Genomic DNA, 17,221 nt, shown 5'->3' with positions numbered 1-17,221 from the left:
TTACTCTTTAACATTACACAGTGATAAGTTAGGGTTTAAAAGTTATGTCATCAAATACTTTGGGTTTAAACTGAGATACCGTTTTTGAAAAAAGTATGATACCATAATACCAGAGCAAACTAGAAAAGTGGCTTTCTGATATACTTCCATTTCATATATTCTATACGATATTTATCAATTTACTATACTATACACAATTTTATCTACATATATGATTGTTTTTGCAAGCAAAAACGTATATGATTGTTTTTGCAAAAAATGGAAGCAGAAAGTTTACTTAAATCCTCTGAAAATCAATTAAAAATTCTAGAAGCAGATCATAAGATAAAAGCTGCCCCAGTGGAAGCTGATTTATGGGAAAAGACGTCTTCGTCTGCGTCATGTTTTGCTGGATTTCAGCCAGAGATGCAAGTTGAAGTACCAGTCCTCTTCTCACCTGAGACCAAACCCGAAGTAGTAAAAGAGGAAAAGCAAGCATCAAACTCTGGCATTATTAACAGTTCAGAAGCGCAGGTAACGGACATTCTGTCCTCCTCGCGTTGCGAACCTAAACCAAAAACGGAAGTGCTGAATCATGAGCCAGAGGTGAGTGACCTGTGTCGTGTTGCTGCAGTCTTGAAGGCAGGGATTGAGCTTCCCAGGCCACAGCTATTGTATTTTGAAGGTGATCCGCTAATGTACACGCGTTTCATCATAAGCTTTGACGAAAATATTGGTCGACGTGTAGACAGCGACAGTGTGAAGCTTAATTATCTCATCCAATACTGTCAAAAAGAAGCGCATGCAAAGATTGCCTTCTGCATTGGCCTTCACCCCCTGGAAGGTTACCGAAGGGCTCGAGAGTTGTTATTCGAGCGTTGCAGACGTCCTATTATTATCGCACGTGCATACGTGGATAAGCTAAGTCACTGGCCTTATCTGAAATCCGATGATACTGACGGACTGATAGAGCTAGCACAGGCATTAGAAGAGTGTCTGGTGACCCTGACTCATCTGGGATACTTCGCAGACATCAACAATTTTGAAAATATGCTGAATATAACAAAGCGGTTGCCGTTTGCACTGCAAAGTCAATGGAGAAGACATGCAGATAAAATTGAAAGAAATGGGGAAGAGCCACGTTTCTGTCACCTTGTTGAATTCGTTACGAAGGAAGCGTACATTGGAACCACGATGTTTGGTCGAGTGTTGGGTCCTCGGAAGGACAGAGATATGCAGAAAAGGCGCAACAGATCTCCTACGACGAGGACAAGAGCATCGACTCATGCGACATCGGTTGCTCCAGGAAACGAGCGTAAGGCTGAACCGAGAAGTCCTCAGAAGCAAGGATGTCCTATGTGCAGTAAGTCACACGACCTTGGCAATTGCGACGTGTTCAAACGGAAAACCTTTGTAGAGCGAAGAAAGTTTCTGCGTCAAGTTCGGCTGTGTGACAATTGTTTCGTAAAGGGTCATATAGCAAGAACATGTAGTTTACCAAGCTCTTGCACCATCGGCGGATGCCGTGAAAAGCATCACAACCTTCTGCACTGGACAGAATGGAAGACTTCTTCAACTGCACCCGTACGCGAAGCGTCTACGCAGGCCTCAGAAGAGAAACCCACATCATCAAATGCAACTGTCACCTCATGCAGAAAGTGTGTAGGCTACCTTAACATAGTGCCGGTAAAGGTTACGGCCAGTAATGGTAGAAATCTGGAAACTTACTCCTTTTTGGATCAAGGATCGACTACAACCTTGTGTGACAAACGTCTGATCGAGCAGCTAGACGTCGGGGGGAGAAAGACAACGTACTCCTTGACCACGGTCAGTGATAGGTCGCAAAGAAGAGAAGGTTTGGCCGTCGATTTAATGGTGGCGTCGCTTGACGGAAAGCAATCCGTACGATTAAACCACGTTTTGAGCGTGGACAGTTTGCCAGTCTCCCTAAACAGAATACCGGAAGGGTCGCTTTGGCGATGGCCTCACTTGCGTAATTTAGAGTTTCCTGTCTTGCCCCATGGGGAAGTCATGTTGCTGATTGGAGCAAACGTTCCCGAGGTGTTCTGGATAAATGATGAACGTAGAGGCGGAAGAAAGGAGCCAAGGGCTGTGCGTTCTATGCTCGGTTGGTCGCTTGTGGGTCCTTGTCATAGTAATGGTTCGAGAAGTTCACAGATATGGGTGAATTTTGTAACCTCGCAGGACGAAACGTTGCACCAACAGATAAAATGCATGTGGGAAAGCGACTTTGGCCAAACCGCGTTGTCACCCGGAACGACAGTGTCGAAAGAAGACAGATACGCATTGAAACAGATGGAAAGCTCAGTGAAGTGTCATGACGGACACTACCAACTGCGATTGCCATGGAGACCAGGTGCTCCAAACTTGCCAAATAACCGTGCTATGGCAATGAAGCGTTTGTCATACTTGAAACGGCGATTGGAAACTGATTCGCAGCTGTATGAGAAGTACAAGCAAACGTTGGATACCCACTTGAACGAGGGATATGCCAGACGTTTAAAGGGCGACGACAAGGAGCCGGAAGATGGCGCTGTTTGGTACCTGCCGCATCACCCGGTTGTACACCCGCAGAAACCGGGCAGGAACTTGGCCGAATGGCCTGGCGCGCCTGACCCATATACAGACATAAAAAACCTGATCGGGATTCGTCCCCGGGAGGTTCCTGGGTTCGAACCCCGTGAAGAAAAAAAATAAAAAAGGAAAAAAAAATAAAAAATAAAAAAAAATACACCCGCAGAAACCTGCAGGTTTCCATGGAAAGGTGAGGGTCGTCTTTGACTGCGCCGCCAGATATCATAATATTTCGCTGAATGACCAGCTTTTGCAAGGCCCAGATTTACTCAACAGTCTTTTTGGGACGCTTGTCTGATTTCGCCAGGAACCAGTTGCTTTTGTCGCCGATGTAGAAGCGATGTTTCACCAGGTAAAGGTTGATCCGATTGATACATCTGCACTAAGATTCGTTTGGTGGCCTGAGGGCGATTTGTCGCGTGAACCCGTTGATTACCAGATGCTGGTGCTCATATTTGGTGCAGCCTCGTCTCCTTGCTGTGCTGGGTACTGTTTGCAGAAAACTGCCGAAGATAACAAGGATCCAGTTCTGAAGCGGTTTCGACAGTGAAACAAAACTTCTACGTGGACAAAAGTCCGTAGGGAACGAAGACGATGCAATCAAATTGGCTGGCGAGTTGCGTGTATTGTTGCAGCTCGGAGGATTTCGGCTGGGTGAGCAACAGCGAGCGCGTGTTGTCGTCAGTCCCAACCGAAGATAGATCCGTACAGTCGATTGTATTAAATGTTGATGTGAAGAACATGGAACGTGTGCTTGGAGTTTTGTGGAATTTTCGCACCGACGTGTTTGAATTTGATGTAAAGGTCAAAAGGAAGCCTGTAACGAGGAGAGGAATACTTTCCGTGGTCAGCTCCTTGTTCGATCCCTTGGGTTTCGTCGCGCCTGTTATACTACATGCGCGAAAGCTTTTGCAGGAGCTTTGCAAAGAAAATTATGGCTGGGATCAGGAAGTTCCAACGAATATAGAAAAGAGATGGAACGCATGGATTTCTGAGCTTCCAGGTCTATCAGAAATTAAGATTAAAAGGTGTTTTCAGACCACTGGACTTGAAGTCAAGACGCACGAGCTGCATCATTTTGCAGATGCGTCTTCCTGTGGATACGGAACAGTCGCATACTTGCGAACAGTGGATGAACAGGGCAATGTGCATTGTTTTTTTTGTTACTGGAAAGGCCCGTCTTGCGCCTTTGAAGATGGTGTCCATTCCCAGATTGGAATTGACCGCAGCTACTCTTGCTGTTAAGATGGACCAAGTTTTAAGGCAGGAACTTGACTTGGATATCGGACGATCCGTGTTTTCGACCGATTCAACTGCAGTTCTGCAATCCATTTATAACGTAAATAAACGTTTTTGTACCTTTTTTGCCAACCGACTGGCGAAAATTGAGGAAGGATCCGACGCGTCGCAGTGGAAGCATGTTCCTACTGCACTGAACCCAGCTGATGACGCATCTCCTGGATCCAACAGCTATCCAAAAGACTGACTGTTGCTGATCTTGAAAGGGCTGAGATAGCGATTGTCAAATATGTTCAAGGAAGACAGTTTTCTGAAGAAATAGACGCCTTGTGTAAGTGTGAAGACTTAGATCGCGGCGGGAAGAAGAAGATCATGAAAAAACTGCCATCAAAAGCTCTTCATAGACTCAATCCTGTTTTGATTGATGGTGTGTTGCGAGTGGGTGGCCGTCTGGAAAGAGCACCGATTCCCTTTGAAATTAAGCACCCGATGATTCTCCCAAACGCACATCACATTACTACTTTGATTATTCGCGAGACACACGCTAATGTTTGCCATTCCGGAATGTCGCACACTTGGGCAATTGTTCGTCAGAGATATTGGATTGTGCGAGGTGGTGTAGCGGTAAGAAGAATCCTTGGAAACTGTGTTTTGTCGAAGAAGAAATGCTTCAGTCTCGAAACAAATAATGGCCGATTTACCTGTTGAGCGCACGACTCCGGGTGAGCCACCGTTTTCGTCTGTGGGCGTGGATTACTTTGGGCCCATACTCGTGAAACAAGGAAGAAGCGAAGTCAAACGATACGGTTGCATCTTCACGTGTATGACCGTGCGTGCTGTGCATTTGGAAGTAGCACGATTTGGAAGTAGCATTTGGAAGTATGTTACAGCGAGAATTAATTATTCCGCTTGGCTGATTTAAGTTCTCCTTTATTCGTGACGTATTGAAATATTCATCCGCGACAGAGCATGTGCTTAGGGTAGATACTTTAACACCAAAAACTAGCGGCACTGGAGTCCGGTTCACTTTAGGTCAAGAAGGTAACGTCAGGTCAAATGTTTGAAAAAGCTTGTTTTTGAAGTTATTTATGATTTTAAACCTTCACCTGACCCGAATAGCCCTAACCGCAGGCATTTCTACAAGTCTGCAAAAAAAACACAAAAATTAAACGGGATTTGAACCCAAAGATCATGCGCACGAGGCATTGTTTTTTCCACTACACTACAACAACAGTTGCATTCTAGTGGTTTAAACAACACTAATAAACTTTCATAAACTATTTGTCATTTGACCTAAAGTGAACCGGACTCTAGTGCCGCTAGTTTTTGGTGTTAAAGTATCTACCTGTGCTTAGACGCCACGTTTTCGTGAGCTGCGTTAGTTGCTCGGTTTGCATTCAATTTAAGTGAATTTATCCTAATTTCTTGTGTCTATTTGTTTATAGTGAAACTGTAAATGTTGAGAGCAATAGCTAAAATGCTGAATTGTCAGTTGTGGAACCTCTAGCCGCGTGCTAGTAAAGTCCTGGTTACCCAACGGTTGGTATGTTTTATGTTCTTATTTGATTTGTGTTTGACTTGTGTTAATGTGTATTCTTACCGTAACTGGACTTATTACAAGTAATTTGGAAGTAATCTAATGTAAAATATGACCGATTACTGTACATTTAATTTGAAACCTTTTGTGTACTGCTAAAACTGCTTATTGTGTAGTTATTACTATGACGTCATAATGTGTACGTATGGCTTATGTATGTTATTTGTGTTTACAGAAAAACCGTTGCCGTTGCTATTGACGTTGTCGCCTTGCTGTTAGTCGTCAGCGTTGCCTTTTATCGTTGAACAAGATCATTCGTTGCTTACGCAAGAGTGGGTCGTCTTGGAGGACAGGCTATAGGACGGGCGCGTTTTACAAAAAGGGTTACCTAGTGTGACGAACGGCGCAGGGCCCGGCTGCGCACCTAGCGGTCGTTACACGCCCTTCAAAATTAACTAAGTGCCAGGCTGCCAGCAATATTAATCTACTCCAACTTACCCCTTCGGCTTCACGAGTCTGGGTCTTTGGTTGTTCGGGTAACAGCAATGCTGTCCGTGTATTAGGTTTGACTCCTGGCAATAGCAATGACATGTTTCAAAGTAAAATAACAGCACAAATATTATTTTATTTTGCACTTTTTGGTAGCAGTTCTGGACTCATCTGCAAGTAAAACACCAATTTTAACACTTTGGAACAAAATTATGGGTTTTGTGACGCAACAATCAACGTTTTTTTAGGTCAAACCAGCAAGTCAAAAGGAAAATGTAATGATTTCCATGCCAATTTGTCCAGATTAGTCGCTGTATAGGAAATCTGCCGCTGCGATAAATTATTATCTGCATCAATGTACGTTAATTAATGATAATTCCTGCAATAAATCAATCGGAATCAAATTTTGAAAATTTTTATGACTTAATAGTAAGTGAGATGTGTATAATTAAGCTGCTCCAGTACAAAATTTTCTTATTTGAAACAAAAGGTTAATTTATTTGCTGCGATGGACTCGTTTTAGGACCTGTGTATTATTTTCATAATAAAGGTAGTAATCCCAGTACATACTTTTTTTCAGCCAGGTTAAGCGGCAGTTTTGATTTATCGTCAAAGGCAATGTAGCCTAACTGCGACAAAGAGTGTGCGTAATTCTTCTTTTGCAGATCGGTCAGTCACGTAAACATACTATTTAAAGCAGTGAGGTCAAAAACGTTTTCTAAGTCGTAGTTTGGTACTAATATATAGGTTACCAGATTTACGGAATTTCCCAGACAATTTGGGCGTAAAATCTGTGTCCGGAATTCATTTTAAAAAACTCTTCTGGTGCCTGGAATTTCAACGTCAAGTAGCTTAACCTTAACTTAAGTTAACGACAGTAGTTTCCACCATTCTTTTTATGGGGGACTAGAAGGTCGACATTATAACTGTTACCTGTGCTGATTTTGATACACGAACACGATGCACCTTACCGCGTATATTCGTGCGACCACGCGTCTTGGAAACTAACAATATTCAGTTAAAAAGAACGGATCTTGAAAAACTTTATGTTTTGTAACATATTTAAAAACAAAACAGCGCTTTTTATCTCTGTGATAGTATAGGGTTGCCATATTTTATGATACACAATCCCTGACAAAATTTATCTCAGTTGCGTTAACCCAGTGGTTCTCAAACTTTTTCATTATTGTTTCTAAACGGTCCCTTTGCCATTATTTCGAGGGCTCGCGGTCCTTAATCCTAAATGTGTATTTCAGAAAAACGAAAATTGATTGCAGGATTTTAGCTAGCAATGATCCAAATCTGACATCACACAGACGAGACAAAACATTACAGTTGTGCGCGAACAATTGCATTTTTGTTAGTTGTCATGCAATAAAGCCTATTGTTTAGCAATGGAGACGGTCGATTCTCACTTTCATTTTGATTTAAACTTATTCAGTTGCACAAACTGACCCAAATAAGAATATAGAATTACCTCCACCTTTTCGCGGTCCCCGCAAAATTGCCTCACGGACCCCTAAAGGACCCCGGACCCTAGTTTGAGCGTTAATCATTTTGCGATCCAAACACTTCTATTACGGAAGAGATTTTGAATATTCGAAAGTCACACGGACGGCGACACGAGAAAACGTTAGATACGATACACTGATCCTTGCCTATTAACTTTCTGCGTAGGCTTCTGTTCAGTTAAGTTTATTAGGCTAAGCTCATTACACTTACTATCCTTAAAACAATAAGCACATAATACCAGGAGTCGCCAACCTTTACCACTCTAAAAACCGTTCGGACCAATTTCACATAGAAAAAACAAGAAACACTGGGAGTCTAAATTTGAAAATAAAATGCCACTTTGAAAACGTTTTTCTGTCCCACGACATTCGACTTTATGTTGTTAGTTAGCAGTGGCGTAGCCAGGGGGGGGCCAAAGGGGCCATGCCCCCCCAAATTTTTTGAAATTGTACTCTTCAAAAATAAATGTGCTATATCCATTTTTTAATTGTTTGTTTATGACTGAATAACTGAGAGAATGTTAACTAAATTGCCAAACAATGATTATTATCGAACAACAATGGTCATTTACACATTGGCTTTGGCATTAATGAGTGTAAGAGTCACTTGTATTTAGTTGGCTTTGGTGATAGTCTTGTTGAAGTAATATAGCAAAACATACGAGAAATAGCAAGAAGTATAAATAGTAAATACCAAATATTATAGTTTATTGCGATGTCTAAACCAAAACAAGCAAGATTGGATGCATTTTTTTCTTCAAAAAATAAAGATCAGCAGTCCTTAGAGCAGTGTTTCTTAACCTTTTTAGCGCCTGTACCCTTTGAGCTTTCATGAAATTTTCTCGTACCCCCTGTTTACAATGGTCGACGGAAGTAAATAAAATTATACTAATAGGAGTTAAAATCAGTGCATTTATAACTAATGTGTTGAATGCATACATCAAAACAGTCTTGTAAGTTCAACAATATATACAGCACACCAACAATCAGTCAATTTAAATCAGTCAAAAACAAAAAACAAAGTAACTTGTCACGTTGTCACGCATTTTTGACAAATATGCCTAAATAGCCTATAATTTCACACTGCATGTCGTACCCCCTGCTTTGGTGCTTCGTACCCCCAAGGGGTACATGTACCCCTGGTTAAGAACCCCTGCCTTAGAGGAAACACCTGTAACGCCCAGTGTTAGCAGTGTTAGAGTTACTCAGGAAATAAGAACAACAGACGATCTTGGATTTATTATGAAACACCATTCGCGGTTAGCCGATGATGAGAGGTATAGACTTCTAACATCTGATGGTATAAAAAAACGTCCCGCTTCTTGATACTATTAGGCAAGGTCGCCGCAAGTTTCTCAAAGTTTGGCTCGATGATGATAGATTTTCGGATTGGTTGGTCTACACTCAATGCTCTGATGGGGGCGGTTTGTGCAAGATTTGTGTTCTGATGCAAGTACGTTTAAAACATGGCAATCTCACTAACGCTGCTTTTGTTAACAAACCTTGCACTCACTTCAAAAAATTCATCGAAAAGGCTGTTGCTCATCGTGATGCTAGTTACCATCGACAAGCAACTTTAGAAGCAAAAAGTTTTCTTAGAAGCATGGAAACTAACCAAAATGTATCTGCGAGCCTGGATTCAGAATATTCCAGACAAATAAAGGAAAATCGAAACATAATGGCTTCCATCGTTAAAACGGTGATGTTCTGTGCTTCAAACAACATATCTTTGCGAGGCCATTCGGTAGACAACGGAAACTTTATGAACCTTCTTAAATTTCGCATCGACGCTGGGGACGAGACTTTAAAAAGCCATTTTACTCACATGGCTGGTAATGCTAAATACACTAGCCCGACGATACAAAATGAAATTCTGGGTTTAGCAAAAGGTCTAATTGTTCAAGACATAGTCACTGATGCCAACCAATCGTTTTTTTTTTCTGTAATAGCCGATGAGTCTTGTGATATATCAGGAAAGGAACAGCTAAGCATTGTTTTGAGATACACGAAAGCTACAGAAGAGTTTCATCGGTTTTGTTGAAATGAACTCGGTTTCAGCAGAATCGATTTCTACAAGTATTTTGTCTCACCTTACCAGCACAGGATTGGATTTACAGAAACTTGTCGGACAGGGCTATGATGGAGCGTCAACAATGGCATGTCACGTGAGTGGTGTGCAGAAGCGGATTCGCGACAAGTACCCTCGTGCATTATTTGTTCACTGTGCTGCGCACTGTTTAAACTTGGCTATAAATGATCAAAGTAAAGTTCCAACCATCAGAAACACCTGCGACATTATTAGAGAGACCATCCGTTTTTTTAGAGAAAGTCCTAAAAGACGCACATGTTTAGGACTTAACATCCCGTTGTTCTGCCCTACCAGATGGTCTGAAAAATACAAAAGCATTCGAATCTTCAAATGTAATTTTAAACGTATACTCGAATCACTTGGCGCCTTGGAGTGTGATTCCAGCGGTGATACAAGAGCAAAAGCATTTTCGTTAAAATGTGCTCTGGAAAAGTCTGGAGTTACTTACGCCGTGTGTTTGATTGGGCGATTTTCGGCACTCATTGAACCGTTGGCGCGGAAGCTTCAGGCTGTCGGAGTATGTGTGCCAGATGTGAAAAACTTGATCACTTCTCTTCAAAACGTTCTATCTCAAAACCGCATAAACTCGGACACTGCGTTGGATATTTACAAAGAAGCTTGTGAAGTATTAAATGTACAACAGCTGACTACACCCAGAATAGCCGAGAAACAAGTTTATCGCGACAACGTCAACGCAAAATCTGGACCGCAGTATTTTTATCGTGCAGTGTATATTCCTTACATCGAAGGTCTGAGTAGTTCGCTTCACGAACGATTTGGTGACAATTCCTCATTTTTTAATTTGCTATCGATCATTCCACCCAACAAACCAACCAAGTTAGATGAGATTGAGCGTTTATATTGTTTAGATAACCTTGAGAGCGAAGTTATTTTGTGGAGATCTTCTCTAAGCTCTCAACTCAAACCCGAATGTTTTCATGAACTTCTTTTGAGCGCAAACGACTATCCAAGCGTTCGCAACATAGTCCAGATCATAATGGCGTTGCCGGCAACAACTGTTGAAGCTGAACGTTCTTTTTCGTGTATGAAGCGGGTCAAGACATGGTTGCGCTCAACGATGACTTCCGATCGCCTTTCAGATATATGTGTGCTGCATTGTCATCATGAAAAAATCAGCGAGGAAAAGATCAATCAGATTGTGTCAAATATGGCTGGTAGTAGGCGAAGGATGAACTTTTAATCATACCGTTGTGTGCAGCTAAAGCAATGAAGATAATTTTTTTGTGTAATTTGCCTCAGAAAAATTGCTGTTTGTGGGCACAACTATGTCGTTTTTCGTTTTCGTTGAATGTTATTTTACTTGTAAAAAGTCACAAAATATTGGCCCCCCCAAAATTTTCCGCTGCCTACGCCACTGTTAGTTAGTTCCTTGCATATTAGATACACAGTTAAAGCAAATGAAACTTCCCACGTCCACACGTAGCATCGAATGATGTGTTTTCTTGAGATACTACGGTGGCCCATAGCGGCCACGTCTGAAACACATTAAAAAAGCGAAACACATTAAAAAAGCGAAACACATTATAAAACCGAAACACATTAAAAAAGCGAAAAACATTAAAAAAGCGAAACACATTAAAAAAGCGAAACACATTAAAAAAGCCAAACACATTAAAAAAGCCAAACACATTAAAAAAGCCAAACACATTAAAAAAGCGAACCACATTAAAAAACCGAAGTACATTAAAAAAGCGAAACACATTAAAAAAGCGAAACACATTAAAAAACCGAAACACATTAAAAAACCGAAACACATTAAAAAAGCGAAACACATTAAAAAACCGAAACACATTAAAAAAGCGAAACATATTAAAAAAGCGAAACACATTAAAAAAGCGAAACACATTAAACAAGCCAAACACATTAAAAAAGCCAAACACATTAAAAAAGCCAAACACATTAAAAAAGCGAACCACATTAAAAAACCGAAGTACATTAAAAAAGCGAAACACATTAAAAAAGCGAAACACATTAAAAAACCGAAACACATTAAAAAACCGAAACACATTAAAAAACCGAAACACATTAAAAAACCGAAACATATTAAAAAACCGAAACACATTAAAAAAGCGAAACACATTAAAAAAGCGAAACACATTAAAAAAGCGAAACACATTAAAAAACCGAAACATATTAAAAAGGCGAAACACATCAAAACTTTTCCTGTATACAGTACAGTTAAGGTATTCGATTATGACGTAATATTAGAACGTAATTGTGACATGTAAAGGCTGTTATGAAGATGCTTAGGCTTAACAATTGGATTCAGTGTACAGATAAAAAGCAGCCATGGTGCTGGATTAGGAGTTTGTATAGTTGCTGGTACAATGCTGGAAATAACAGTTGAGTTTAGCTGTCGATTTGTTTCTATTTAAAGGATTTAGGGAATAAGAAAAGCTTAGGGCTACGGGTAACCCTCCTGCCGCGAGTGAAATTTACAGCAAACAACCAAACTAAAGTTAATTAGAGCTGAAGGTCTCGTGCTCGACTTTTGAAAACATCTCACTATGTGTGTAAGAATACTGACTATTGGACTATTTTATCTGCTTGAAAATATTTTACTTGCAGACTATATCTGCAGTAGCTAGACTATTATTTTTATTGCATTGTATTTGCCCGGGAAACACTGAAGTTATGTAGCTCATGTTTCGTGCAGGAGTAGCTTCTATTCGTTTACTTCTAGTAAAATCGTAAAAATGGTTTGTCCGCGTTGCGGAATGATTTTGCAAGCTAGCTTTCGTTTTTGCCCGCAGTGCTCGTTCTGCATAACACAGTCTCCCGTTGCCACCCCCGAATCGTCGTTTGGTTCCAGTTCGTCATCATCGAAAACAAGTACTTCATCAATAACTGGAATACCTAGCTTCAACTATTATGCAACAAAGAAATCAGAAGAAAGGCTTGCCATGTCCTACCGACCAAAGTCTAAACCACGCAGAAATGGTAAAGACGAAGAAGTTACCATTCAAATTGCCCTAATTCGCCGCAACGATTATGGAAAATGGATCCCATTGAGAGGAACGATGCTTCCTCTGACCATAAGAAAAGGTGCTACAAGCGAGGAGATACACGAGGCTGCTGTAAAAAAGAGAAGTCTTTTCGATGTTGACTTTGATGAAACGAGTGCTTATCATTTGGTGTTTAGAGATGGCCAGAAAATAGTAAACGTTCCTGGGCAAAATGAACCGTTTACATTAATGCGATTAAAAGAAGAATTAGGAAAACCTTACGCACGATTATGCTTTTACCTCAGTGAAGAAGTACCCGACGTCAAAAAAGGGTTTGTAAGTGGATCATGCGACTTGATTGCAAAAGATACAGAAAAGGCGTGCGTTAGTGGTAAAAGTTACCAAGAAACCGAAAACGACACTGACGGTTTATCGTTTTTCGACACCACAGAAGCCAAAATGCGTTGTCCGGTATGCAATCGACAGTATCCTCTATCCGAAATCGAGATTCATGCTGATGAGTGTTTAAGCAGAAAGCAAACCGCGTTCGCATGTTGTACTACAGAGGACAACATCTGTATGAAGTTAGAAGAGGAAGAGAACGATAGTGATTACGCAGTCTCGGATGATGGCTGCAGTACAACAAACACTCCGGCTGCGATAAAAGTAGCAATCGTTAAAGCTTTGGAAATTGCCAAAAATAGTAAATCAGAAGCACAAACAATAAAAATTCAAGTACGTAGAAATTTTGCTTTTCGCGATTTCCACAATTTTTTTATGAAGCCATGGAATTGGAAAAAACGCAACAGGTCTTATAACATTGAATTCATTGGTGAATCGGGGGTTGACACGGGAGGAGTATCCAGAGATTTCTATACAGGTACGTGGCACCGTGATTTAAGCTGCTAACCTGTCCTAGATGGTCTTTACAGCGCTTGTGTGTGCCTAACACGTAACGACCAAATGTATTGTTATAGAATCGATGATGGAGGTCAAACAACAGTTTTTTGCTGAAAACGAGGATGGGAGTGGATATGAGCCTGTATGTGGGACTGTTAGCGTTGCTGATGGTACAGCGCGAACTATTGGACATCTCATAGCAGCCAGCTTGTGTCATGGTGGACCTGGGCCGGGATTATTTGTCGCTTGGTTACTGCTACTTATCTGGCGGAATTGATAAAGTCCGACAAAATTTACCAATCCAGCTCGATAAAAAGTGCGACTATGGATCTGTTTATAATGAGGTAAGTTGTTAATTTTTAATTGTTTCATATACATACTTGAATTATATGGACACAAATAAAACATACTCTACCATATCGCTCTCACAGTATAATTTCCTTACTTATGTATATATTTACTAAGTAAGTAAATTTCGCTTACTGCTTTACAGCTCAGAGCAGAGATTTTAGAGATTTTTGATACACATCAGGCTTGTGTGATGCTGGAAAATATAGGATATAGAGGTGATCCCACAAAAGCTACGTTGAAAAACAGAGACAATGTTTTACAGTGAGTTCCTAGGTTTAAACAGTTGTTTTTCTTTACTAACTTGATTGTTATTCAGATCTATTTTTATTAAATCAAAAATTGAGCCATGTCTTCCTGTTCTGGTTGGCATTGCGGAGGGTTTGGAGTGCTACAACATCCGAGATGTTATAAAAAATCATGCCGAATTGCTGCAGCCTGTCTTCTGTCCCGGTAGTTTGTTCACGTGGGATCACAATAGTTTCCTCCAAATATTGAAGCCTTCATTTGCAGAGGATGGCAGTAACAAAAAAATGAAAGAAATGACTACCTACAAAGCATTTCTTGATTTTACTGATTGCTGCTGGAATGATGGTAAGCGCAAGCGTGAGTTGCTTTGCTTTACTTTTCATCGTCTTGCTTAAATCAAGTAACATCTGTCGTATTTTTCTTTAGAATTTTTTCCACTTGAATTCCAGAAGCTCATGAAATTTTTAACAGGGTCTACCACTGTACCACCTCTTGGGTTGCCAAATGATTTAAGTATTTCGTTTCTTCATGGATGTCGCTTGTCGCCGGGCGGAACGAAATGCAGGTGTCTTCCAACTGTGAGCACTTGTGCTATCAGTGTTGTCCTGCCAGTTCATATTGAAACGCCAGAGGAAATGTTAAATGCCTTTCAGTGTGCTATCACGTGTGAAATTGGGTTTGGACAAGTGTAAATGTGCTTTTGATATGCTTTTCGTTTGTTTTGTTTAACTTTACAGTAGTCGAAAACATGTTTTTGTAATTGGTTACAAATTAGACTAGGGCAATGGGCGTGCTCATTAGTTTGCGGAGCCAAAACCAAGTGATGGGGCACCTGCTTTCCGTAAAATAAAAATTTTCTTAAACTGAGTGTGTTATGCTCCCTACTCCAGTCAAAAAAATTAGCCCCGATCATGGATAAGTTTTCACGTTATCATGCATAAAAACATGATATGGTCACTGTATACTGACCATGCAAATTATCTCCGTTAGTTCCCTTAAAAGTAACCTCGGCCCTTGAGAACTATCAACCATGATTATTCCATACAAAACAAAGCATATCGGTTCGCTACCGGTATTGATAGGGTTATGATTTCCAGAAAAAAAACGAGTAAACTAGTATTGAACGTGTGTTTTCATCAGTTCATTGCCACTCATATTCGTTTGCCTTCGCGTACTCTTACGAATGAGGTTGATGCGAGCGCGTAATACAAACTCGTTTTATGTTGCATGATATCGATGTCCAGCAAACACCTAACCTTCAGGCTACCTAACCGGGTTACTCGACTAATTTTGAGGACTGTTTTTATTCTTGGTTCAGTAAATCAGAGGTGTTGCGCTTCCAATCTTATGCAAACTTAACGTATTTTTTGGTTTAAAAATATCTTTTGAAGATAGTTCCATTTATATATGTTGTAATGTAGTTGATTATAAAATTCATCCTTAATGTTCAAACAAGCACAAATATGATGGGTCATGTACAGCTTATGAAAGTTTGCATATTTATGATTTTGCAACATACGCGTTAACAACACCTTTTTTGACCACGTATGCAATGTATTGTACAAGCATGGCTAAATGGTTACAACAACAATTTAATGTACTGTTCGGATAAAACAAACAAACTGCTAAAAATTGGACGATTTACTGTGGATCAATGGCGTACTGTATCAATCGCTTGTAGACATCCAATGCTTCATGCCATTGGGTTGGCGTTGGCAATCCCAAAGTTTGCTGTATGACACTGAAATATTCCTGATGTAAATTGTTTTCTGTGTCTGGATTGTTACTGTTTGCTTCTGCCAGGCTAAGCTGTAGATGGTCGATTTGTTCTGTAGCGATGGGTCGGAGCTGATTTTCTCCACAGTGTAATTCCGGCAAGTAATACAGCTCATCAGGCCTTCCTGACACAGTTTCTCTTCTTGATTTTCGGATGTAATGGGTATTCCACTTGTTCTTTGCCAAGTCCATCTCCTTGTTCAGTACATTTGAAAAGCAAAACCACAACGCTTCCATTTGTATTTGGTTTCCTGGGGTAAAAATTTCTTTTTCGATTAGATCCTTAAACAAATTAATCCACCACGTTGTGCAACTTCTTCGCAAAAACGACCACCAGGCTTCGATACGTTGATTGTGCGGAGATGTTCCGTAAATGTGCGCGGATAAAGAGTTATTGAGGTAACACTGCGCAGCTGCAACTTGTACGTTTTCGGTCCCACAGTCTGACCGCACTTTTCGCGGGAAGCCCTCTACAGACATTACGGTTTTCAGAAAAAGGTGTGCTACCACGAAGGGATTATTATTTGATCTTAAAACTGCTAGCCACATTATTTTACGACTCCAACCGTCAATGCAACCATGTATTGCAAAACCGTATGGTTTTAGCTTGTCGTAACCATCTATATGTCAACAGTGGTTTGGTCCTTCGTTGTAATAGGTCCTTCGTCGCAAACACCTTCGTTGTCGGGTAGCACAACCATCTGGATCTATTTCGTTCATTAGTTTTGCTATGCGATTTCGCGACATCGTGTACCCCTCCAATCTAAGACTCTGCCACATACTTCTGTAGCCCAACATACACGAGGAACTGTCCAGTTTTTGGCGTATTACATGAATAATCGCAGTCTCATCTACCGGTGCAGACCGACGTCGCAATCCATAACTCTTTATTCGTCGTCTCAAAGTTCTTTTGCTCAAGTAAATTCCGTGATATTTAGACATGAACTCCCTAATAGTGCAGTATTTGAACCCTCTAAGAAAATAACTTTTGATGACAAGTTCTTCAGGAATAACGGTTGAACCGCAATGTGGGCAAAACTTATACACCAACCTAATTTGGCAGGCGCAAGTAGAGCAAACAAAGTCATCAGTGTCAGATAATGGATCCATTATTAGCTTCTTTTTAATCGGACCGTGTCAGAAATTTCTCAGACCTAGTATGATCTACAACGTACAAGTTGAAATTTACAGCACTTCTACTTGCTTCTGTCGCAAATAACTGTATGCCTAAAACAGTGGTTCCCAACCAGGGGGGAATTTGTGTCACAATATTAATCTCTTACTGGTTGTCTGTGCTATGTATTTTGCTGCATTTGTCATGTATGTACTGAGAAAAAGAAATTTCTCATATAATGGATAATCAGAGTTTAAATTCTGTTTTAAGAATTACATTAAAATGTTAATGTAAACGATATTTTAGCAAACTAAATTTGTAGGGGGGGAATTAGATTTGAATATCGACAAAAAGGGGTGCACAGGACAAAAAAGGTTGGGAACCACTGGCCTAAAATAAGTTAACCTGTAGACTAACCACGTTATCCAC

At 40.5% G+C, this 17,221-nt stretch overlaps 1 protein-coding gene and 2 pseudogenes across 1 annotated transcript; 2 read left to right on the top strand and 1 right to left on the bottom strand.

The window, feature by feature from the left end:
* Positions 1-258: 258 nt before the first annotated feature.
* LOC145213085 (uncharacterized) lies at positions 259-4,521 on the top strand. Its single transcript, XM_080081324.1, has 5 exons — positions 259-2,559; positions 2,882-3,120; positions 3,210-3,720; positions 3,770-3,913; positions 4,045-4,521. The coding sequence occupies exons 1-5, from the start codon at positions 259-261 to the stop codon at positions 4,519-4,521; spliced, it is 3,672 nt and encodes a 1,223-aa protein (XP_079937450.1).
* An 8,343-nt stretch (positions 4,522-12,864) lies between these two features.
* On the top strand, positions 12,865-14,594 carry LOC145215399 (G2/M phase-specific E3 ubiquitin-protein ligase-like; annotated as a pseudogene).
* Positions 14,595-15,168: 574 nt separating this feature from the next.
* Positions 15,169-16,788, bottom strand: LOC145214888 (uncharacterized; annotated as a pseudogene).
* Positions 16,789-17,221: the final 433 nt, after the last annotated feature.

The sequence above is a fragment of the Phallusia mammillata genome, chromosome 2 (assembly GCF_965637545.1).
Source record: "Phallusia mammillata chromosome 2, kaPhaMamm4.hap1.1, whole genome shotgun sequence".
In the NCBI taxonomy this organism is placed as follows: Eukaryota; Metazoa; Chordata; class Ascidiacea; order Phlebobranchia; family Ascidiidae; genus Phallusia; species Phallusia mammillata.
This window is presented reverse-complemented; position numbering and strand designations above follow the sequence as displayed.

What these genes read in the sequence shown, in the direction of transcription:
- LOC145213085 (XM_080081324.1), top strand. Translation starts at nt 259, where the DNA reads ATGGAAGCAGAAAGTTTACTTAAATCCTCTGAAAATCAATTAAAAATT. An exon ending in CAGTGGATGAACAGGGCAAT is followed by an intron (nt 3,721 to 3,769) that starts GTGCATTGTTTT and finishes GCGCCTTTGAAG; the next exon opens with ATGGTGTCCATTCCCAGATT. An exon ending in TTCTGCAATCCATTTATAAC is followed by an intron (nt 3,914 to 4,044) that starts GTAAATAAACGT and finishes TGGATCCAACAG; the next exon opens with CTATCCAAAAGACTGACTGT.